Source organism: Heterostelium album (assembly GCF_000004825.1).
Source record: "Heterostelium album PN500 unplaced genomic scaffold PPL_scaffold13, whole genome shotgun sequence".
Lineage (NCBI taxonomy): Eukaryota > Evosea > Eumycetozoa > Acytosteliales > Acytosteliaceae > Heterostelium > Heterostelium album.
Genome location: NW_008805075.1, coordinates 241,003 through 262,966, shown reverse-complemented (window position 1 = coordinate 262,966; position 21,964 = coordinate 241,003). Strand labels below are relative to the sequence as shown.

Sequence of the window (21,964 nt, the reverse complement as noted above, 5' to 3'; positions counted from 1 at the left end):
TGTTTTTTTATTTTTTCGAAAAAATAATTAATTTTTTGTTTATTAATTAATTAAAATGGTGTATGATGTTCATGAAATAAAACAAAAAAAAAAAGTATATTTATACTAATATTTAGTATTACCTTTAATTTTTTTTAGAATAAAAGATAAATATGTCTTTCATTAAATCTGGTGGAAGGGGTATTTCCCAATCCATTGTAAGTTGATTTGTGAACTTCACAACTGATGAAGATGTTGGAACAATGCAATCAACTAATATTTATACGAATATTACAATAATAATAATAATTACATACAGAAATCAATGACTCAAAGAAGTTACTCTACTGGTGGTGCTGCACCAATGAGCCGTTTGGAACCAAACAAGAAGGTCAACTACGAGGGTATCGATAAGAAGCTCAAACAGTTCAGATTGCACCACAACAAACCATTGACTTTGGCAGAGAAGATTCTCTACGGTCACTTGGAAGACCCATCAACCAAGGTCGAGAGAGGTATCACCTACTTGAAGTTGCACCCAGACAGAGTTGCCATGCAAGACGCCACTGCCCAGATGGCCGTTCTCCAATTCATGTCGGCCGGTCTACCAGAGACCGCCGTACCAACCACCATTCACTGCGACCATTTGATCGAAGCCTACAAGGGTGGTGAAAAGGATTTGGCCACTGCCAAAGACATCAACAAGGAGGTCTACGACTTTTTGGCTTCATCGGCCGAGAAGTTTGGTATGGGATTCTGGAAGCCCGGATCCGGTATCATCCATCAAATCGTTTTGGAGAACTATGCTTTCCCAGGTGGTTTGATGATCGGTACTGACTCTCACACACCAAATGCCGGTGGTTTGGGTATGATTGCCGTCGGTGTCGGTGGTGCTGATGCCGTCGACGTCATGGCCGGTATTCCATGGGAGCTAAAGGCTCCAAAGATTATCGGTGTCAAGTTGACCGGTCAACTCAAGGGATGGTCATCACCAAAGGATGTCATCTTGCGTGTTGCTCACCTCTTGACTGTCAAGGGTGGTACTGGTGCAATCGTTGAGTATTTCGGTCCAGGTGTCGACACTTTGTCTGCCACCGGTATGGCCACCATCTGTAATATGGGTGCTGAAATCGGTGCCACCACCTCGATCTTCCCATTCAACCAACGTATGGTCGACTACTTGAACGCCACCGAGAGATCCGGCATTGCTCAGAACGCCTTGAAGTTCCGTGACAACTTGGTTGCCGATCCAAACGCCCACTACGATCAATTGATCGAGATCGACCTCAACACTTTGGAGCCATACGTCAACGGTCCATTCACCCCAGATCGTGGACACCCATTGTCGCAATTCGCTCAATCCGTCAAGGATAACAACTGGCCAAAGGAATTGATGGTCGGTTTGATCGGTTCCTGCACCAACTCCTCCTACGAGGATATGTCTCGTGCTGCCTCTGTCGCCAAGCAAGCTTTGGACAAGGGTATCAAGTCAAAGGCTGCCTTCACCATCACCCCAGGTTCAGAGCAAATCCGTGCCACCATTGAGCGTGACGGACAAATGAAGACTTTCGAGCAAGTCGGTGGTGTCGTATTGGCCAACGCCTGCGGTCCATGCATTGGACAATGGAAGAGAGACGACATTGTCAAGGGACAAAAGAACTCTATCATCACCTCTTACAACAGAAACTTTACCGGTAGAAACGACTCCAATCCAAACACCCATGCTTTCGTCGCTTCACCAGAGATCGTCACTGCTATGGCCATCGCCGGTGACCTCACTTTCAATCCAGTCACCGACTACTTGGTCGACTCCAACGGACAAAAGTTCAAGTTGGATCCACCACGTGGAGATGAATTGCCATCACGTGGATTCAATCCAGGTGAAGACACCTACCAACCACCCTCAAAGGATGCCGCCGGTATCAAGGTCAAGGTCGACCCAGCTTCACAACGTCTCCAATTGTTGGAGCCATTCAATAAATGGGATGGTGGAGATTTGCTCGACATGCAAGTCCTCATCAAGGTCCAAGGTAAGTGTACCACCGATCATATCTCTATGGCCGGTCCATGGTTGAAGTACCGTGGTCATTTGGACAACATCTCCAACAACATGTTGATCGGTGCCATCAACTCTGAGAACGGAAAGGCCAACGCCGTCTTGAATCAATTCACTGGAGAGACCGCTCCAGTCCCAACTGTCGCTCGTGACTACAAGAAGCGTGGTGTCTCCTGGGTCGTCGTCGGTGACGAAAACTACGGTGAGGGTAGCTCTCGTGAGCATGCCGCTTTGGAGCCACGTCACTTGGGTGGTCGTGCCATCATTGTCAAGTCATTCGCTAGAATTCACGAAACCAATTTGAAGAAGCAAGGTATCTTGCCACTCACTTTTGCCAACCCAGCCGACTACGATCGTATCACTGGTGACGACATCATCTCAATCGTCGGTGTCAAGACCCTCACCCCAGGTAAGCCACTCAAGTGTATTGTTAAGAACGCCAAGACTGGAAAGGAATTCGAAATCACCCTCAACCACACCATGAACGAAGGTCAAATTGAATGGTTCAAGGCTGGTAGTGCTCTCAATTACATCAAGAAGAACAAGCAATAAATCAATATTACCATTTATTAGAAAATAAATAGTATAAAAAAATATAAATAAATAAAAAAAACCAAAATAAATTATTAAAAGAATAGTGTTTCTATTATTTGGGGGTATAATCAATGAACAATCATAAAAATAAAACGAAAAAAAAAAAAAAAGAATAGAATAATCACATGATTATACAATACCACACTAAAACAACAACTGATCAAATATGTGATAACAGTTAAAAAGTGATAATTGATCATAGGTATTAATAAATCTAAGTAAAATGGAGTTTCTAAATTACCCAAACTCTTTGTATTCAAATTCACAATAATACATCAAACAATCACATCTTTTTCTCTATAAATAAATTAATGTATTTATTATTTATATAAATTAATAAATAAATATCAAACAAAACTATACTATTTCATTTAATTTATAATTAGATTTCATAGAACAAGTTATAAATATTTGTAAGAAATCTCATTTAATGAATTATTCAAATGTATATATAGACAGACTTAAAGTATGTATTTATTTCTTTAATTTATAAATGAACAACTTTAAATATTTATCAACTTTAATTATTGTGATAGTTTTTCACTTTAATATCGCCTATTCACAAAAACTTTACAATGATCAAGTATTGACTTCACCTCAATCCATAAGAAATGGGGATTGTAGGATGGTCTTGGAGAATAATGGTAATCTTATTATCTTTAAATATGACTTCAATCAAGTTATGTGGGCATCAAATACTTTCCAAAAAGGTCGTGCTCCATTTAGATTAATCATGCAAGGTATGAATAATAATCTTATTATATTTCTTAAACATTTATTTATAAAAGATCTTTTATTTATTAAATTGTAACCTTTAAGGTGACGGTAATCTTGTATTATATGACTCTACCAATATGGTTACATGGAAGGTATGAACAAATTTATTACTGTATTATTTAAAAATCATTTATTAATATGGATTCTTCAGAGTGATACTTTCAGAAAAGGAGTAGCTCCATTTACAATGGTTTTGAATAATGATGGAACATTTAATATCATTGATGGAACCGGTTCTTCAACCTATAGTTCTTCCGGTGGAAATCAAAATCAAAATCAAAATCAACCTCGACCAACATCCAAACCCAATAATACAAATAATGGTGGAAATAATAATAATGTGGCATCGAAATTATTAAATTTAGTAAATCAAGAGAGAGCCAAGTATGGATTACAACCAATGTATGCAGATGGTCCATTGCAATCGGCTGCTCAGGCACACTCCAACTATCAAGCAGAGATTCAACAGATGACTCATAACGATCCAAGAGGTGAGTTGGATCAAAGAGTTAATATTTATGGCGGATACTATAGATATTACGCTGAGAATGTTTTTGCAGGACCCAAGACCGAGGAGGAGGCAATGGATGGATGGATGCACAGTCAGTTACACAGAGACAATATCTTAAATCCAGTACTAAACAGATTTGGAGGTGCTCTTACCGTTGGACGCAATGGAGAATACTATTGGACACAATCATTTGGACAGGCAAAGTAAATCATCAAAGAAAAACTAACTAACTATTGAATAAAAATCAACTTTTCAATTCAAATTAGTACTTGACATAAATTAATTGTGAAGAATAATAAATAAGAATATTTGTATTAATTATATTAATTCTTGTTTCTTAATTCTTTTCCAATTCTAATATTAATTTTACAGCATCGAGAACATCGTTAACTACATATTTGGCTGGATTTACTTTATCGTTTTCAGTACCTTTGAAAATACCTGTTCTCACTAAAATACTGACCCATCCTTCAGATTCAAGTTGATTCGCACCCTTGATATCGGACTGAGGATTATCTCCAATTGCATAGATATGTCGTGGCGACGATAGTTTTAATTTCTCTAATTGCACATTTAATAATTGTTTTGCATAATTATAAGTTGTTTCATATGGCTAGAAAAAATAAATAAATAAAAAGTTAATGTTGTTAATTCAATTACAATCTCCAAATAAATAATTATAAGATCATCTTACTTTTCCATAATAGGTTACAGTCAATGGATATCCGGCTACCTCTTCGAATACGGTGGATAGACACTTAATGAGTGCACCCATGGTGTAACGAGGCAGTACAAACTCACCACCATAGGTAAAGTCGGGATTGGCGACGTGAAGTTCAACGATTTGTTTTGAGGCGAGATTGATGTGATCCTTGGTGATTAGACCGTCGGCCGACTGCAACACATCCGTCAGGATCTGGATACACTCGCCCCAGTCTGCAGGTTCCTCAAACATCACCACTGCACCGAAAGGAATGGAGTTGTCGACACTCTCCTCCTTGATACCATAGTCATTAGCAATGCCCTCAGTCCAGAACTTTGAGTATTTGGCTGGACACAAATAAGGTCTCTTCTCAACATACTCTTGAATCGATGTGAAATGCTTGAATCCATACCAACGTGCCAAACCCTCTGCTGTCTCCTTCTTTCTGGCGACGACCAACACGTTCTTATCTGCAAACTTTTCAGTCAATGGTTTCATTGGAGTGTGTGCAACCATTACCTTATCTTCATCGATCTATTTGTACACACATATATTTCTAAATGGTTAGTAAGAATAATAATAGTAAAATAGATAAACTACTTTGTGATAATTACATTATATTTCAAAACCATTGATATCTTTTTCGCTTTATCTCTCTCTGAGAAACCACCGTTGTTTGTAACGAATACATAGGGAATGCGAGGTTCGGATGTTTCGGGATCATGTAACATGTTCAACGCTTTGATTGCAGTTGGTATAGTTACACCATCCTTCATCAAAACACCATCAATATCGAAAACAATACCAAATGTCATTTGTTACTACTACTACTGTCTATGATAAAACTACTATTAAAATGAAATAGATGTCTCTCATTTTCTATTGTTCAAGAAGCAAAAAAAAAAAAAAAAAAAAAAAAAAATACGACGCGAAATAGTCAAAGACTTTTAATTAAACCCTTTTAAGGAAATAATCTTCATTTATAAATCGAATCATTGATTTCTTTTGATCGATCATTCTTTTATATATTTAAAATCTTTTCTTATTCGAATATTTGATATTTACATATCTTTTCAAACCTTATGTGACATAGACGATTCTAAATTTCCTTGGAATGAAAGAAACTTCATCTAAACCATTCTCAATTGATCTTATCTTAATTAAATCTGTTTAACTTTCAATATTCAACAATAATATTCTTCATATGAAAATTCAAATAGATACATGTTTGTTTAGTTTGTTATCACGAAGCACCACTGTTGTTCTGACAAAGTGCACACTCAAAACCAGCTCAGTAATTTTTAGTGAAAAAAATTTAAAAAAACAAAAATAATTTTTTTAAATTAAAGTTGATATTCGGTTTGTAATTCATCACTGTTCAAACCAAACATAAATAACTATATATATAGATATAACTTTTGATTGAAATCAATCAATAGAATTACAATAATATTAATAAAAATACATAATAATAAGTTTGTTTTTGAATAATTTAGATATATATAATATAAAAAATGTTTGGATCTACTTTAGGACAGCAGCAACAGCAACAACAAAAGATAGAGGTTGCCAATCCACCAAGCGATGGAATAACATCATTGAAATTCTCATCGAAAAACAACTATCTCACAGCGGGTTCATGGGATAAGCAACTTCGTGTCTGGGAAGTCACAAACCAACCACAAGCCGCAATGAAAGCAATGATAAACTATGAAGCACCAATTCTCTGTACTGATTGGTCACCCGTATGTATTGATTAATATTAATCTATTCTCATAATAATATAATAATACTAATCTAATTTACATATTTGTAAAATCTATCTACTTTGTAAATTGTAAACAAACAAACAGGATTGTTTCAAAATCTATGCAGGTGGATGTGATAATAAAGCAAAGGTTTGGGATTTACAATCGAATACATTGACACAGGTTGCACAACACAATGCACCGATCAAAGAGTTGTTCTGGATCGAAGAGAGCAAGGTGTTGGTGACAGGAAGTTGGGATAAGACTCTCAAGTATTGGGATTTGCGATCACCACAACCCGTACTGTCGGTCGATCTTCCCGAACGTGTATATGCACTCGATGTGTTGCATCCACTGCTGGTGGTAGGCACAGCCGACCGCAAAGTTAAAGTGTACAACCTCAGCTCGCCAGGCGTAGAATTCAGCACAATCGAACCACCCCTCAAATTCCAGACACGTTGTGTCTCTTGCTTCCCGGATCGTACCGGTTTCGCCATGGGTTCAATCGAAGGAAGAGTTGCAATTCAATATATTACCGATGATAAACAATCAGAGTATGTTGTTATCTATATATATATATATATTAATTACTTAAACTTCTTTATTAACACTAACAACTTATTAACTAACAATAACAACAACAATAATAATGATGATGATGATCCAGTTCATTCACATTCAAATGTCATAGAGAATCAACGCCAGGTACAGAAGGTGATAATGCATACAGTGTCAATAGTATTGCATTCGCACAGCCCTATGGAACATTCGCCACAGCAGGTTCAGATGGAACATTCAACTTTTGGGACAAGGAGAATAAGAATCGTTTGAAACAGTTTCCAAAACTCAACAATACAATTTCAGCAGCTTGTTTTAATCCAGAGGCTACTTTATATGCTTATGCACTTTCTTATGATTGGTCAAAGGTATTGTTATTCACATTATAAATAATTAGCAAGTTTAAGTTATCTAACAACATGTTTGTACAATTATATATAAATATAATTTATAGGGTGTCAATGGATATGATCAAAACAGTACAAATACAATTCAAATTCAAGTGGTACAGGAAGCAGATATCAAAGGAAGAGGAAAGAATCCAAAGAAAGCAGCACGATAGTTGTACATTAATAATGCCAACTCTGTGTAGTGCATAAATGATTGTCATTATTTATTGTTTTTTTCTCTTTTATAACAGATTATCAAAATTAATTAGATCACACAGTAATTCAACAGGTTATCAAATCAAATCAAATTAATTAATCAGTCTCAATCAATCATTTACTCCTATACAAGAAGAAACAAAAGAAATAAATAAAATTAAAAATAATATTTAAAATATATTATATTAATAAAATACTAAATATAACTGGAACTTTATTTAAATAAAGGCGCCAAACCAACTATCTATTCAAAAGTTTGTTATGATAAATCTAAGCAATAATATTTACTTGTTTTTCTCAACAAAAATATAATCTTTACTTTAATAATCAACTATAGTTATATACCTAATGGATTTATCACTTTCAAAATTTCTTAAAATAATTGATAATTCATTTTTAAATAAAAATATTTTTAGAATAATTTATTATAATTTTCATAATGGTTGTTGTTGTGTAACACAATGGATCATTTCATCGTTTGGACCGGTCTGGTTGTCACGCCAGTCCATCGTTTGTTTCAAAAAAGTAGAAATCAACCTTTCCCATTGGAATGGAGTTATTATAAAAAAACTCCCATGATTCTACACTTCTCCTCTTCGTTTTATGTTAAAATATGTAGTTTCTCTCCAGAGACAATTTCTCTTGCCATTTCTATCCAGGTGCTCTCTACTCTCTCTATAGGTCAGACCATACTCATATTGCAACCAAGTACCATCATGTGGAGCTGTCTCTGCCTGACAAACAAAATCCACATATACACCATAGTATAGACTTGAAATATCTGCCAAAAAAATAAATAGAAATAAATAAATTTAATAGATATCATATTTAATAAATAAATAAATATTTAGATTTTTGTAGATTGGTTTCAAATCAATTGAAATTCATAATATTTCGAAAACAAGTTTCTATTTTAAAAAACTTTTTTTCTGGAAATTATTATAATTATAATTTCCTTATACTTTAATAACAAAATTTTATTTTTTAATAATATAGCAAAATCTATTTTGTTAACCATTGTGAAAGAGGTGCAATGTATTCTTCTTCTTCCAAATGAAGTTTGATTTCTCTTGCTAGATGTTGTTTCTCTCTCTTGATGGCTTCTTCTCTACCTTTTCTAAAGTCATCATCGAAGATCGCGTTAATAGTTTGTAATCGATACATCAACCAATCTCTAATGGGTGCTTCTCTAATCTTGAAAATGGCTAGTTCAAATTCGTACCATTCCACATGAATATTATTAGTTTTTTGAAAACTTGACTTTAACATTATTTCTGTTATTTTCTATATTTTAACTTTTTATCTGTTTATTTTTTTTCAATTTTTTTTGGAATAGACAACTTCCAACAATGTCATTACCAACTAATAAATCTTTCCTAAATTTTTCCAAAAAATAGATATTAATTTCATATTTTGGAAAAATTTAGGAAAGATATAAAATTAAACTCTTTTTTTAATTTTATAAGATATTCATTTTAAAATATTATAAAAAAAGATATTTCAAAACAAAATAAAAAACTAAATTTTTAGTTTTTCAGATAATCTATTTCACTATTTACTTTTCTAATTAAATACGATAGAGAATCGTGTCCATCTCTAAGAGAAGACAAGTATCATCAATTTTTAAATCTAATTAACATAATTTTACAAAAATTCCAGGATTTTAAAAATATTTAAATGAAATTTTTAGAATTTGTCTAAGATATTATTTTTAATTAGTTAGATAGTAAATTGTTTTCTCTATTTTTGATAAACAATTTGAAAGGCCTTTCTTTCTGTCCCTCAAAGTAGAAGAACCTCAAAAATCAGGGTAGTCTTTGTTTTTTCAAAAAAAATAAACTAAAAGTTAAATAGAAAAAAATAAAATAAATAAATAAAATAAAATAAAATAAAATAAAATAAAATAAGATCTAAGATCTCTCATGAGGGAAACATCAAATTTGACATTTGTGCTGTTTAATAAACAAAATGATTAATTTTGAATTTTGGCAAGTGACCGACGACCAACCACAAGCTGCATTGAAATCAATGATAAACTTTGATGCACCAATTCTCTGTACTGATTGGTCACCAGTATGTATATTAATAATAATATCTAATTATTAATAATATCAAACTAAATACTAATTAAATTAACAAAAAAAATGAAAACAAAAGGATTGTTCAAAAATCTATGCAGGTGGAACTGATAATAAAGTAAAGGTTTGGGATATACAACCGGGTATTTTGGCTGAAGTTGGCTGACATGATGCACCTGTCAAATCGGTGTTCTGGGTCGAAGAAATGAAGCTTATGGTGACGGGAAGTTGGGATAAGACTCTCAGGTATTGGGATTTGAGATCACCAAAAGAACCTGTAATATCTGTCAACCTTCCTGAACGTGTTTATGGACTCGATGTTCATTGTACAATGATGGCAGTGGCTACTGCCGACCATAAAATTAGAGTGTACAACCTCGACATTCAAAACATCGAATACACATCAATGGATTCACCTCTTAAACATCAAACTCGTTCTATCGCTTGCTTTAAAGATCTTTCAGGTTTCGCAGTGGGTTCAATCGAAGGAAGAGTTGCCATTGAATATATTGATGATAAAAAATCACAGTATGTTATTAAAAACTATCATTATATTTAACTAAACAACTCAAATTGATTAACAAACTAACTAATAATATTAGATCATTCTTATTTAGATGTCATAGGGAACCAACACCAGGATCAACTGTTGATAATGTACAGTGTCAATAGTATTGCATTCGCTCATCGATATATAAATGATAAAATAGAGGTTTATAGTAATAATAAGGTAGTTATAGAACTCTACAATTTACCAGATAAAAGATTCAAAAAGTTTGTTGGTGTATCAAAAAGTAGCATCTAGATGAATACCTTGTTCATAATCCGTTGACCCATCCAAACTCCACTAAATTCCTACGACCATTGGATAGGATAATAATCACAATGTTTCATATGAGACATTATACAACTGATTTACTTAAAGGATTTTTATTTAGGATCTCAAGAACAACAGTTAATAGAGTTAGAATGGCCATTATTGAATATTTATCCAGTAGAGTTTATACAAACGATATACCTCCTCCTCAACCTACATTGATAAATCGATACACTCTATACAAAGAATAGATAGTTATAATTCTGATCTATCAAATAGTGTTTGTTCTCTAGTTGACCAGGTACGATAGAGGAAGAGATCGGAGTCTTGGATGCGATCAGGGTTGCTTGGAATACATCCGACGGGAGTGAGTCTGGGCGTGTGACTGTAGGAACGATATCAGGAAACAAGGTAGAATATGATGGGATTGAATCATTATCATTATTGCTTTCGAGATCGTTCATTGTAAGATCATTTGTTGTGGTTGTTGTTGTTGTTGATGTTGGATCTGTAGATGCCGTTGATCGAGTGGTTGTTGTGGTTGTGGTGGTGTTGGGTGTTTCTGTTAATTGTTCATTTGGATCTGCCATCTCTCATGTGATTTGTAATTAATAATATTAAAGAGTTATTTCTAATAATGTTTTATATAATCTAATTTCTAAGTTTTATTTTAATTCTTTTCTTATTTATTTAATTTCTTTAATTTTATGTCTTGAATATTGAATCAATTGAATGAATCTTTAACGTCGCGTTAAACTCAATATATTCATTATTGAGAAGCTTGACGGCTGAGTGTTGAATACTTAATTTAGAAACAACAGAAACAACAGATTCTAATTTAATTATTATTTTGATCTGTTGTTTTGAACTATTACTTATTTAGTTGATTAATTAATTTAATTAATTATAATTGACTGTTTCTTATATGTTGGCTGGTAATTATTATTGATGTTGATTGATAGGTACCGGCTTTGCCTTGGCGGCTACCTTATTGTCCTTAGACGGACAACAAATAGAGAGATAGTTAAGTTTTATTTCTGTAACGATAATATTATTGGTTCAGTGGATGGTACAGAAGTAAGAATTGAAAAGCCACTTGACTTAAGATTGGATACATTGTTTTATTCAGCTAAGAAAAAGCAACATAGTATCACTAGATTGTTTATTGTATCCATCACTTCTGGTACAATCTTTTACATGTCAAAGGCCTTTCCTGGTAGCGTTAAAGATGATGCCATTATTCATCTCACATACCATGAGTGACGTCATGTATATATTGACAAAGGAGATATCTTATTGGGTGACAATGGTTTTAGAAGAATGGAGGCTTTCAATATTATAAACCCTGATGGTGGAATTGAAATGCCTTTATCGAATTTACATTCAAAGTATCGTGTGATTGCTGAGAATCTTCTTGGTAGAAGCTAAGTATTCAAATGTCTTTCTGAAATGTTTAGATACCCAGGTAGATTGAATGAAGATCAAATATGTAATCTAAATGACCACTATTGGAGAGCTGTTGTCTATGTTTATTTCGATATAGAAAGAACTTGTGTAAGAAGTATATTCTCTAAAATCAATTATATATAATCATTTATAATAATAAGCAACAAAAAACCATTATTATTTAATAAAAACCATGTATTTATTTTCTAAGATAAAGAAACCTATTTATATATTATTAATAGAGTTATTAACTTAATAATTTACATTTATATATATTTTTAAACAAACACAAATGATCGAAAGAAATACAATCAGTTGTAAGATTCGTCCAGAAATTAGAGGAACTTCCAAAAACCAAATATTTATTAGAAAAAAGTATCCAAAGAAACTTTATCAATCGATTCTCAGTGAGGCAGAGTTTTCAGATCTGATAGATCAATTCAATGCACAGATAGTTGTGAACTATTCACCAAAAGTAATAGTACTTCCAATCGTTTTATCTTTTGCATTAATGGTACTTTTTTGTTGACTTGGTATATATTATCTTAATGATGGTCTTGTCATTTTTGGTTCAGCAGGAATTCCTTTTATAGCGATGGCATTGGTAGGGGCTATATCAATTAGATTACATTATAAACATAAAGCAAGAATTGACAAGACAATAGGAGATGCAAATGCAAAATATAGTTATCGTGGTATTTCTTTTGAATACCTTATAAATCCAGTTAAAGGAAGTGGTGGTTTCTATGTAAGTTTCTTTATACTTTTTATTTTTTTTCAATAAATCTATTTTTTATTAATCAATATCTATATTTATAAATTAAATAAAAATGAGATTCCCAAAGGAATCAATTCAACAACATCAACAACAACAAAATCAACAACAACAACAACAACATGTAATAGAAATGGAACAACAAGATTACTATCCACAAAATGATGGAATTCTCTTATCAAATATTAAACCATCAGGTTATCAACCATTGGTTTAATTTAATTTTATTTTTGATTATATATATATCTTAATCAAAATCTGATATCAAATAAATAAAAATATTTAAAAAACAATTTTAAAATTGTTTTACCTAATAATAATATCTTCACCAAGTCAATAATTTTAGAAAGAATTATAAAATCTTTTAAATTCAAATTTAAAATAAATTTTGAAAAAAGGCGGGTAAAACAAAAATTTAAAATAATTTTGAAACAACCATTTATTATTAATAACAGTTATTTAAAGTTATAGGTTGATCAATAAATCTAGATGATAATAGCTAGTCATCTAATCTAATAATGAAATCTATATTAGGTCAAAAGAGACGTATTTTCAATGATGGTGATGATTTTCAAGATGTAGATACAAATGCTACTGACGATAGCGATAGAAATCATATAGGTAAGTTAATTTATTATAAATTACTATATTTAATGATGTTGATGATGATTTTAATTAATTAATACAATAATATTATATTATCAATCAATTTAACTAAAGAGAAGAAACATAAACTCAGTAACAGCAGCAGCAATGATATTGATAGTAAAAAATATGATTTTGATAGTGTCCGTTCATGTTCTACAATGTTGTTTGGCGGTAATTTCCAACATTCATACGGAGTCGATGATGAAATCACCATTACATCGTTCAGTGGCGAGAGAATCTACAATCGCTTGAAGAAAGATGAAGAGGAATTAGATTACTACTCTGAGGAATCCGTTCGAAACAGAATCAATCTCAGTAGAATCGGTGGCTCTCTACTTGGTAAATCTATAAGTGAATTGGATACTGAGATTAGTGAACATGTAACTATATATTTGATAACAACAACAACAACATCATCATTACTATATTATCAATTACAAATGTATTATTAACTCCATCACCATTTTAAATATAGCAAATTACAAAAGCACTAAAAGCAAATTCAGCAGCAACAATCACATATAACAACAAAACAACAACATTGACAAACAAAGGAAATAAGAAGATCGACAATAGATTATGGGTTGATAAATATGCACCTGATTCATTCCATGAATTATTAAGTGATGATGTAAGTTAAGTTTAAAACAAAATACATTAACATAACAATTGTGGAAAAATTAATTAATATGAATGTTTTTAGAAATTAAATAAAGATATATTGTTATGGCTTAAACATTGGGATTATAGTGTATTTGGAAAACAGATTAATAGTAGTAGTAGTAGTAGCGGTAGTGGTAATGGTAATAATTCAACAACAACAACTTCTTCTGGATCGGATAATAATAAAAATCAGGCACAAGTTGTAAATTGGAAATTCCAAAAGAAAACAACAACTACTGGTGCTGCTCCTTCCAAAGCTATTGTACAACAACATAATAATGGTGCATTGGATGCCGCTGGACAACCGAATCATAAGATCATTTTGCTGACGGGTGGACCTGGTCTTGGAAAGACAACACTCGCTCACATCTTGGCAAAGCAAGCTGGTTATAATCCCATTGAAATCAATGCAAGTTTCGAACGTTCCGGTGAGAAATTCGAAACCAAATTCCTTGCTGCCCTCGAAATGCAATCGGTATTCGCCAACCAAAAGCCAACTTGTTTAATTATAGATGAAATCGATGGTATTTCCGGTGGGGATAATGTAAGTAAATAAATTATTATCATAAAGCTATATATATATATATATTAGAAAAATAATAACTAATTAATCACTAATTTCTAGGGACCAGTTGAATTAATATTGAAATTAATTGCCAATAGTAAGAAATTAAATAGTCAAGCAAGTAAAACTGATAGAGATATTGGTAGTGGTAGTAACGATGTTGATATGGATGATGATATGATGGATGAATTTGACAACGGTGGTAGTGTGAGTGCTAAACCTAAAAAGTCGGGTAAAGGAAAGAAACCTCAGTTACTTCCAAAGATCAATAGACCGATTATTTGTATTTGTAATGACCAGTATGTTCCATCGCTCAGAAAGCTCAGACAGGAAGCATTGCTGTTTAACTTTGCCAAGCCAAAGACCAATCGTTTGTTGTCGCGGCTGAAGGAGATCTGTCAGAGCGAGGGAATGAGAGCCGACGACTCTGCACTGACACTGCTCATCAATATGACTGGACACGACATTCGTTCGTGTCTGAACACTCTGCAATTCATCAGATCCAAGACGAATGTGCTCAGCTCCAACACACTGCGGGACAAGAGCATCGATAGTATCATCGGCCAGAAGGATATGGAGAAAGGTCTGTTTGAGCTCTGGAAGAACATCTTCCAGGGACAGGCGTCGTCCGCCAAGGATAAAGAATCCTCTGGCAACTACAGCACTTTGGAGTCGGAGATCGTATCGTGCTCTCAACAAGACAAACTGCTGGAGGGTGTCTATGAGAATTTCAATTTGAATATGACCAACGACTATTCATTTGAAAAGACCGTCGAGTGTTTGGAATGGTTTACCTATTCGGATTTGGTACACGATGAACGATACCGCTCGTTGATACCACTGGCTATACACAGCAAATGCAACTCAATGTCACCAAAGGTCAGTCACCCACAGTCTGGATATGCCAACTTTATCAAACTCAAACACTCACAGAGTGTCATTGATTCGTTTTTACAATCGGAATTGGTTCCACCCATGGTATATGCAAGCTTAACAAAGACCATCTTTGTTAGAGATTTCATTTCACCATTCCTCGATATTCTAGCAATGCCAATTAGATCTGTATGTAAACTAATAATAATAACACATGTGTTCTTATCTAAATCATTATACTAACAATCTTTTACTTTTTAAATTTCAGGTAAATCCACATTTATACAGTCAAAAGGAGAAACAAAGTTTGAATAATCTTGTTGAAATTATGAAGCACTATAACATCAATTATACTTTGGAGAATAACATATCCCATTCATTACAATATGTATTAAATCCGTAGGTATAACTTCAATAATAACATTGATTCTTGAATGTAATATATTAATATATATCAATTATAGACCAATAGATAATTTAATTCAATTCAATTTTATGGATAAAACACCAAGTAAACATTTACATTTATCAAATACTCAAAAACAAATCATTTCAATTGCTGTAAGTATAACTATTATATTAATATACACGTTTTTTAAACTAACATTTTAATGAAATCAATTCATATAGGTAATACAAAAAGTAAATAAAAAAGAAGTACAAGAAAAAGAATCGAAACCTAAAGAGAAAGCAGAAACTGCTCCTGCATTTAAAGTACCTACACCACCAAGCACACCAAAACCACAAAACATCGTTGAACATGTACCCAAAGACTTTTTTGGAAGACCTATACAATTATGTATGTATTAATCTATTTTTTTAAGATACAATAGTAACTAACTTTATTATTATGATTATTAAAACTATTATTATTACTTTAGCACCTGAAAGTACAAACAAGAAAAATATAAAAGAATCAACTGTATCAAAGATTAAATATAGATATCAAGAAGGTTTCACCAATGCCGTTAAAAAGAGTGCCTATATCAAAGACTTTTTATAAGAATAAAAGTTTTAGAATAAATATTAAAATTGTTTATATAAATAAATTTATTTACAAGTGAATTGGTTACTATATATATTGAACAATTGTGTTATTATATTATGATTTATTGTTGGTTGTTGATTATGTCATCCACAAAGTTACTGATCATTGAATACTGAGTGATTGGATTATTATTTTGATTGTTTGGGTTGGTTGCTTGAGTGATCTGTGGAATCAATGATGACTGATATTGAAAGTCGTCTTGTGATAACAAAAGTACCGATGAAGTATCAAGTGTCAAATGTCCTTGATCTTGATCTTCTTTTTCATTTTGATTATTATCGTTGTCGTTGTTGTTTCCATCAACCAAATCAGTGTCGTCTTCTTCACTCTGACTTTGAATGATATCGTCCATATTAAAGTTACTTTCATTCTCGAGACTCTTTCCGATTTGATTGATATCCTGCAAGTCCGATGAATTCAAGAGGTTCTCACGTGTCTTTTGCAAGGCAATCAGTTTACCATGAAGTAGCTTGGCACCGTGCATCCAGAGTTGTATCTCCTTTTCCGCTTTCTTTTTCAAACGTTGCTTTTCGTCTTCCAAAGCCGATAATCGCTTGTTTGCCTTATCCATTTCTTCGTCGTGCTCTTGATTGGATTTATCGACATAGGTTTTAATGGTGAGCTTGAACACCTCGTGATCCTCGCTCTGGTCTTTGAGTCTTCGCTCGAAATCACTGATTTGAACGGTTTGTGTCTGAATGACGAGACTGAGATCACTGTTCTCCTTTTGCATCTCTTTCACTTTGAGTGACTCTTTGGTGGTCGCAACCTTTTGTTGCTCCAACTCGCTGGTCAGCTGCATGATAGTCTCTTCAAGCTCACGCTCACGTTCACGATTGACAACTTGGACTGGCTGTTGTTGGACTACTGGTTGCTGTTGTTGTTGTTGTCCAAACTTTGACAACTCCACTTTGATCAACGATGCAATGTCAGCTTTGAACTGTGACTCATCCTTGGTAACCTTGTTATCGAAATCACCGTTCAACGCTTTCTTGGTGTTATACAACCGTTTCTTGTACTTTTCGATTTGCTCTTTCAAACTTTCCATTGTTTCTTCTTTGTGGCTGATCGATGACGATGAGGAACTCAAAGATGTAGTTGTTGTAGTGGTTGTTGTTGTATTTGTTTGTTGAGCAATATTACTATTCTTTGTGTTACTATTATTATTATTACTATTATTAATACTGTGAATACCTGTTATAATATTATTACCACTCTCGTCAATGACATCGGAACCTGAAGAATCGATTGGTTCAACCATTGCAGGATCGAATTGCTTTTGTTTCTTTTGTACATTTTCTTGTGGTTGTTGTTGTTGTTGTTGTGGTTGATTTCTAGTCTTATCTTTTGAACCTACAGTTCTATGTGTATTTCCTTTTAACAACTATTATATTAATCTTATTAGTATATATTGAATTCGATTAAATCGATTAAATTTAATAGTTACCTGTTTATTTTGTATTGATTTATGTTGTGTACTCGATCCAACAGGGAATTTAAGACCCATCTTTGCAGTATAAGTATTTTCGGGTAATGGTGTTGTTTGTACTATTGCATTATTATTAATGTTATTATTATTATTATTACTAGTATTATTATTACTATTACCGTTATTATTATTTCTCTGATCTCTTTTAATTGATTCTAATTCTTTTCTAAGACTATCTAATTGTGCTAATAATAATGGATCTGATTGTTGTTGCTGCTTATTCAATCTATTTTGTTGGTTGTCAATAACAACAATAGAGTTATCATCTAAATTAGTATCAATTTGATGAACACTATCATATAAAACTAATTCCATTGCATTATTATTTGTGTTGTTGTTGTTGTTATTATGCACTACAGGTTGTTGCTGTTGTTGTTGTTGGAATGGTTGTGGAAGTGGTAACAGCTTTGGTTGTTGATGCTGTACATTTTGTTGTGGATTTTGAGGCATTAATAATTGTTGTTGTTGTGGTGGTGGTTGTTGCTGTAAGCTTTCTGGTTGGTAAACTGGTTGTGGAGAACTTGAACTATGACCAACTATTGCTTGTGTTGGAGGTGTCAATTGCTTATTGGTGTCCGACAATACTGCTTGTTGTTGTTGTTCATTGTTTGTAATATTATTACTATTAATAATACTGACAATTTGAGGTAATTGTTGATTATTTTGCAAATTTGAAGTTTGCTGATCAGAATCATTTTGATTTTCACTGATCGCCGTTGTTTGTGGTTGTGGTGGTGGTGTAAGTGTTTGAGCAGTAAATATTTGTTGTTGTTGCTGTTGTTGATTTGTTGGAGAAGATGTATTTACATTATTATTATTAATTGGATTAATATTATTATTGTTTGGGTTGTTTGATGATTGAAGTGAAGGTGATCTATGTACAAGCAATGTATTGCTGTTGTTGCCAATTGGATGCAATTTTAATGGTTTGGTTGGTGAGGTTGTTGGTTTCAAAGTTAGATTGTTATTTGGATTGATTGTGCTGATTGGATTCTGTTTAATGTTCAAAGATGATGGCTGATTTGCTGGGTTTGTAACTAATGATTTCACCCCATTATTGTTAACTAAACTTGTTTGAAGACCATTCAAATTACTTCCTCCATTGACTATACCATTATTACCATTGTTGTTGCTGTTCATTGGATTAATAGGAGTAGAATTCATTGTCTTTAAACCATTATTGATATTAAGAGTGCTATTCATTATATTATGATTATTGCTGATTGGTTTCAAAGGAAACGTTGGTTTCTTTGGTGTTAAAGTTGAAGTTGTTGTTGTTGTTGTAGTTGTAGAAATAAAACTGGATTGTGTTGCAATTGACATTATATATTATTAATAAATTGTTTTTTATTTTTTTTTCCACTAAATTATTATTACTATCTCTCTATCTAATTTACTAAATACAAATTATAAAAAAAATAACTAAAATCCTTCATTCCATTGTGAATTCATTACATTTGTTAATTACAAAAGTTATTTCTTGGTATAAAAATTTCCAAATTGAATTACTCAATTGGAAATTCTAAGAAAAAGAATTTTCTCTTTGTTGCAAAAATTTTTTTTTTTACACACTCAAATTTACAAAAAGAAAAAAAAAAACGAATCATTGTAAATGTTTAAGATAATAATATCAATATTAAAAATTTAAATGAATATAAAAACTGTTACTATTTTTATTTTATTTTATTTTTTCAAATTTTAACATTTATACTCTTTATTATTGTTTGTATAATTATTGAATTTTGATGTAACAAAAATTGATCTAATAATGTCCTTTGCCTTTAATTTATTTAAAATCTGCAGATTCTTGACAAAAGGAACGACTGAGAAGTTCTGGAATCTACAGATTGTATAATTAATTTATTTTTAAATTTGGGAGGATAAATACAAAAAAATTTAACATTTAGATCTTTTTGTGTGTAGGGAGAAACCATTGCAATGACGGAATCGAAATCCAAAATATCTGTGGACCACATATTTATAGAGCTTTTGTCTGTTGAAAGTTGAGGGGGCTCAAGGACTCAAAAAAAGTAAAAAAAATTACGTTTTTGTTAGTTTTTTTTTGTAATTTTTACAAAAAAATTGTGAATCGGATGCAATAGCCTGCCAAAACAGAAACCAATAAAATTTTCTTTTCACAGCGAAAATTTGGAAAAGTAGTACCATTAAAAATGATCTCGACATAAAATTATGGCTGAGAACCATCAATTGCTGGGTTTACTTCTCAATTTTAATGTGATTTGAAAAACAACAAACAACAACAAAATTCTTTTTATTATTTTATATTTATTTTTTCTATATTGTATAAATATAAAACAACTATAGTTGTTTTTTTATTTATTTATTTATTTTATTCAAACCTTTAATTAATTAATTTATTTTTTAAATAATGAAATTAATTATATCTGTATTATTATTTGTTTGTATTACAATTTGTGGTAGTTTTATCAATTTGGTAAACTCACAACAAGCACATGTCTCATGTCAATATTCACACACACTTCAGGATGACGCTATTCTATTACCAGATTCCAGTGGTTACTCTATGATCCATGACTTTTTCGGAAATACCAAAGTCAATGGATTCACAACAATAGAGTCGATCTATGATTACAAGAATAGTGATACCACCTGTGACAACAAGGTCGATGGTAGTAGCTACTGGGTGCCATCGTTGAAGATCAACGAGTATCAATACCGTCCAACCATGATCAAAGTCTACTACCAAGGACACAACAACACGTTCTACCCGAACAACCCAATGCCAAAGGGTTTGCAGCTGATTGCCGGTAGTCCAAAGAATACTAAAGAGGATTGGAACATCTGGTATCTCTGCAAGGGTAGAGGCTTCTCGAGGACACCGTTCACCGATTGCGATAAGAACAACGAAACACAGATCACCCAGTACAACTTCAACCTTATTTTCCCGAATTGCTGGGACGGTGTAAATATTCGTCCAAACTTCACCTACCGTAACGCCGCCTACGACTACTCGGGAGACAACGAAAAAGGTCGTTGTCCCGAGGCGTACCCAGTGAGAATTCCTCAACTCAATATGCAACTCGCCTATTTCATTCGTGAGTCGAACTGGACCAACGCTCAACTCTCGTTGAATCCAATCATCAACTCGGGTGGATCGCGTACTTTCCCATGGGCGAATCTCTTCTCTGCGCACGCCGACTTTTTCAACGGTTGGCCAGAGCAAACCATGAAATTCATGATTGAGGAATGTCTCAACAAAGGTGTCACCTGTGGAAACGATCTCCCACGTATTTACACATTTATCAAGAACAGCTATGCAATGATCAACTGCAAGAAGTCGAGTCAAACGGTAGCTCAGATCGATTCAACCGGTCTGAACGTCCCCTACGTGAAGATCGTCATACCAGCCGAAGCGAAAACCGAAATCTGGTCGGAAGTTGTACTCGATCTCTGGGCTGCAAACAACGATCCCAATGCCAAACCAAACTTCTTCTTTGGTTACCTAGTGACCCCCGAGGAATTCGCCAGCGACTCGCCAGTCTGTCCAAACAAGTCGAGCGACGTTCAACTCTACATTGACGGCCAATGGGGATATCATTCAATCAACGTCACTCAACTCGTTATCAACACAATGAAAAACAATCAGAACGAAATCCACTTGTGTTTCACTGCTGACGGTCCATCGACTTACTCGATGCAAACTGCCAACACTGATCACCCACCAAGATTACTCTTCAAGCACCCGGGTGCCGAAGTCAATGAAAACGTTCAGGAAGCAATTCTCTATCGTCCACCAACCGATCCACTCATGACATCGACCACCTCTGATCCATTGACCTCTACCACAGGTTTCAATTCTTGCTCCACTCATTTACCATCGATTTTATTATCATTCATTATGATTACAATTACTTTTATGTTTTTATTGTAATAATAATAAAAATGTCTATATTTATATTTTTTTAATTTAATAAACATATTAATTTTTTTTTTTTTAATGATGTTTATTCCTATTTTTGAAATTCAAAAACAAATGTTAAAAAAGTAAA

The 21,964-nt window shown here is 33.0% G+C and overlaps 13 protein-coding genes across 13 annotated transcripts; 9 read left to right on the top strand and 4 right to left on the bottom strand.

The window, feature by feature from the left end:
- Positions 1-152: 152 nt before the first annotated feature.
- Positions 153-2,587, top strand: aco2 (aconitase; the record flags this gene model as incomplete). Its single annotated transcript, XM_020582006.1, has 2 exons — positions 153-197; positions 299-2,587. 2 exons carry the CDS (start codon positions 153-155, stop codon positions 2,585-2,587), a joined length of 2,334 nt encoding a protein of 777 aa, XP_020427309.1.
- Positions 2,588-3,122: 535 nt separating this feature from the next.
- PPL_11248 (uncharacterized protein) lies at positions 3,123-4,124 on the top strand (the record flags this gene model as incomplete). The annotated part of the gene is made up of 3 exons (XM_020582005.1): positions 3,123-3,369; positions 3,449-3,498; positions 3,558-4,124. The coding sequence occupies 3 exons, from the start codon at positions 3,123-3,125 to the stop codon at positions 4,122-4,124; spliced, it is 864 nt and encodes a 287-aa protein (XP_020427308.1).
- A 130-nt stretch (positions 4,125-4,254) lies between these two features.
- Positions 4,255-5,435, bottom strand: PPL_11247 (uncharacterized protein; the record flags this gene model as incomplete). Its single annotated transcript, XM_020582004.1, has 3 exons — positions 4,255-4,530; positions 4,612-5,154; positions 5,235-5,435. 3 exons carry the CDS (start codon positions 5,433-5,435, stop codon positions 4,255-4,257), a joined length of 1,020 nt encoding a protein of 339 aa, XP_020427307.1.
- Positions 5,436-6,134: 699 nt separating this feature from the next.
- rae1 (WD40 repeat-containing protein) lies at positions 6,135-7,488 on the top strand (the record flags this gene model as incomplete). Its single annotated transcript, XM_020582003.1, has 4 exons — positions 6,135-6,365; positions 6,474-6,922; positions 7,060-7,294; positions 7,381-7,488. 4 exons carry the CDS (start codon positions 6,135-6,137, stop codon positions 7,486-7,488), a joined length of 1,023 nt encoding a protein of 340 aa, XP_020427306.1.
- A 1,045-nt stretch (positions 7,489-8,533) lies between these two features.
- Positions 8,534-8,800, bottom strand: PPL_11245 (uncharacterized protein; the record flags this gene model as incomplete). Its single annotated transcript, XM_020582002.1, has 1 exon — positions 8,534-8,800. The coding sequence occupies one exon, from the start codon at positions 8,798-8,800 to the stop codon at positions 8,534-8,536; it is 267 nt and encodes an 88-aa protein (XP_020427305.1).
- Positions 8,801-9,499: 699 nt separating this feature from the next.
- Positions 9,500-10,281, top strand: PPL_11244 (WD40 repeat domain-containing protein; the record flags this gene model as incomplete). The annotated part of the gene is made up of 4 exons (XM_020582001.1): positions 9,500-9,604; positions 9,689-9,752; positions 9,813-10,137; positions 10,212-10,281. 4 exons carry the CDS (start codon positions 9,500-9,502, stop codon positions 10,279-10,281), a joined length of 564 nt encoding a protein of 187 aa, XP_020427304.1.
- A 381-nt stretch (positions 10,282-10,662) lies between these two features.
- On the bottom strand, positions 10,663-11,016 carry PPL_11243 (uncharacterized protein; the record flags this gene model as incomplete). The annotated part of the gene is made up of 1 exon (XM_020582000.1): positions 10,663-11,016. The coding sequence occupies one exon, from the start codon at positions 11,014-11,016 to the stop codon at positions 10,663-10,665; it is 354 nt and encodes a 117-aa protein (XP_020427303.1).
- A 730-nt stretch (positions 11,017-11,746) lies between these two features.
- PPL_11242 (uncharacterized protein) lies at positions 11,747-11,854 on the top strand (the record flags this gene model as incomplete). Its single annotated transcript, XM_020581999.1, has 1 exon — positions 11,747-11,854. The coding sequence occupies one exon, from the start codon at positions 11,747-11,749 to the stop codon at positions 11,852-11,854; it is 108 nt and encodes a 35-aa protein (XP_020427302.1).
- Positions 11,855-12,164: 310 nt separating this feature from the next.
- Positions 12,165-12,864, top strand: PPL_11241 (uncharacterized protein; the record flags this gene model as incomplete). Its single annotated transcript, XM_020581998.1, has 3 exons — positions 12,165-12,279; positions 12,448-12,620; positions 12,718-12,864. The coding sequence occupies 3 exons, from the start codon at positions 12,165-12,167 to the stop codon at positions 12,862-12,864; spliced, it is 435 nt and encodes a 144-aa protein (XP_020427301.1).
- A 301-nt stretch (positions 12,865-13,165) lies between these two features.
- PPL_11240 (AAA ATPase domain-containing protein) lies at positions 13,166-14,911 on the top strand (the record flags this gene model as incomplete). Its single annotated transcript, XM_020581997.1, has 6 exons — positions 13,166-13,268; positions 13,368-13,675; positions 13,771-13,926; positions 13,999-14,502; positions 14,584-14,822; positions 14,881-14,911. 6 exons carry the CDS (start codon positions 13,166-13,168, stop codon positions 14,909-14,911), a joined length of 1,341 nt encoding a protein of 446 aa, XP_020427300.1.
- A 185-nt stretch (positions 14,912-15,096) lies between these two features.
- Positions 15,097-16,399, top strand: PPL_11239 (AAA ATPase domain-containing protein; the record flags this gene model as incomplete). Its single annotated transcript, XM_020581996.1, has 5 exons — positions 15,097-15,585; positions 15,665-15,795; positions 15,861-15,957; positions 16,027-16,195; positions 16,278-16,399. 5 exons carry the CDS (start codon positions 15,097-15,099, stop codon positions 16,397-16,399), a joined length of 1,008 nt encoding a protein of 335 aa, XP_020427299.1.
- A 106-nt stretch (positions 16,400-16,505) lies between these two features.
- On the bottom strand, positions 16,506-19,256 carry PPL_11238 (uncharacterized protein; the record flags this gene model as incomplete). Its single annotated transcript, XM_020581995.1, has 2 exons — positions 16,506-17,828; positions 17,892-19,256. The coding sequence occupies 2 exons, from the start codon at positions 19,254-19,256 to the stop codon at positions 16,506-16,508; spliced, it is 2,688 nt and encodes an 895-aa protein (XP_020427298.1).
- A 1,066-nt stretch (positions 19,257-20,322) lies between these two features.
- On the top strand, positions 20,323-21,846 carry PPL_11237 (DUF1996 domain-containing protein; the record flags this gene model as incomplete). Its single annotated transcript, XM_020581994.1, has 1 exon — positions 20,323-21,846. The coding sequence occupies one exon, from the start codon at positions 20,323-20,325 to the stop codon at positions 21,844-21,846; it is 1,524 nt and encodes a 507-aa protein (XP_020427297.1).
- Positions 21,847-21,964: the final 118 nt, after the last annotated feature.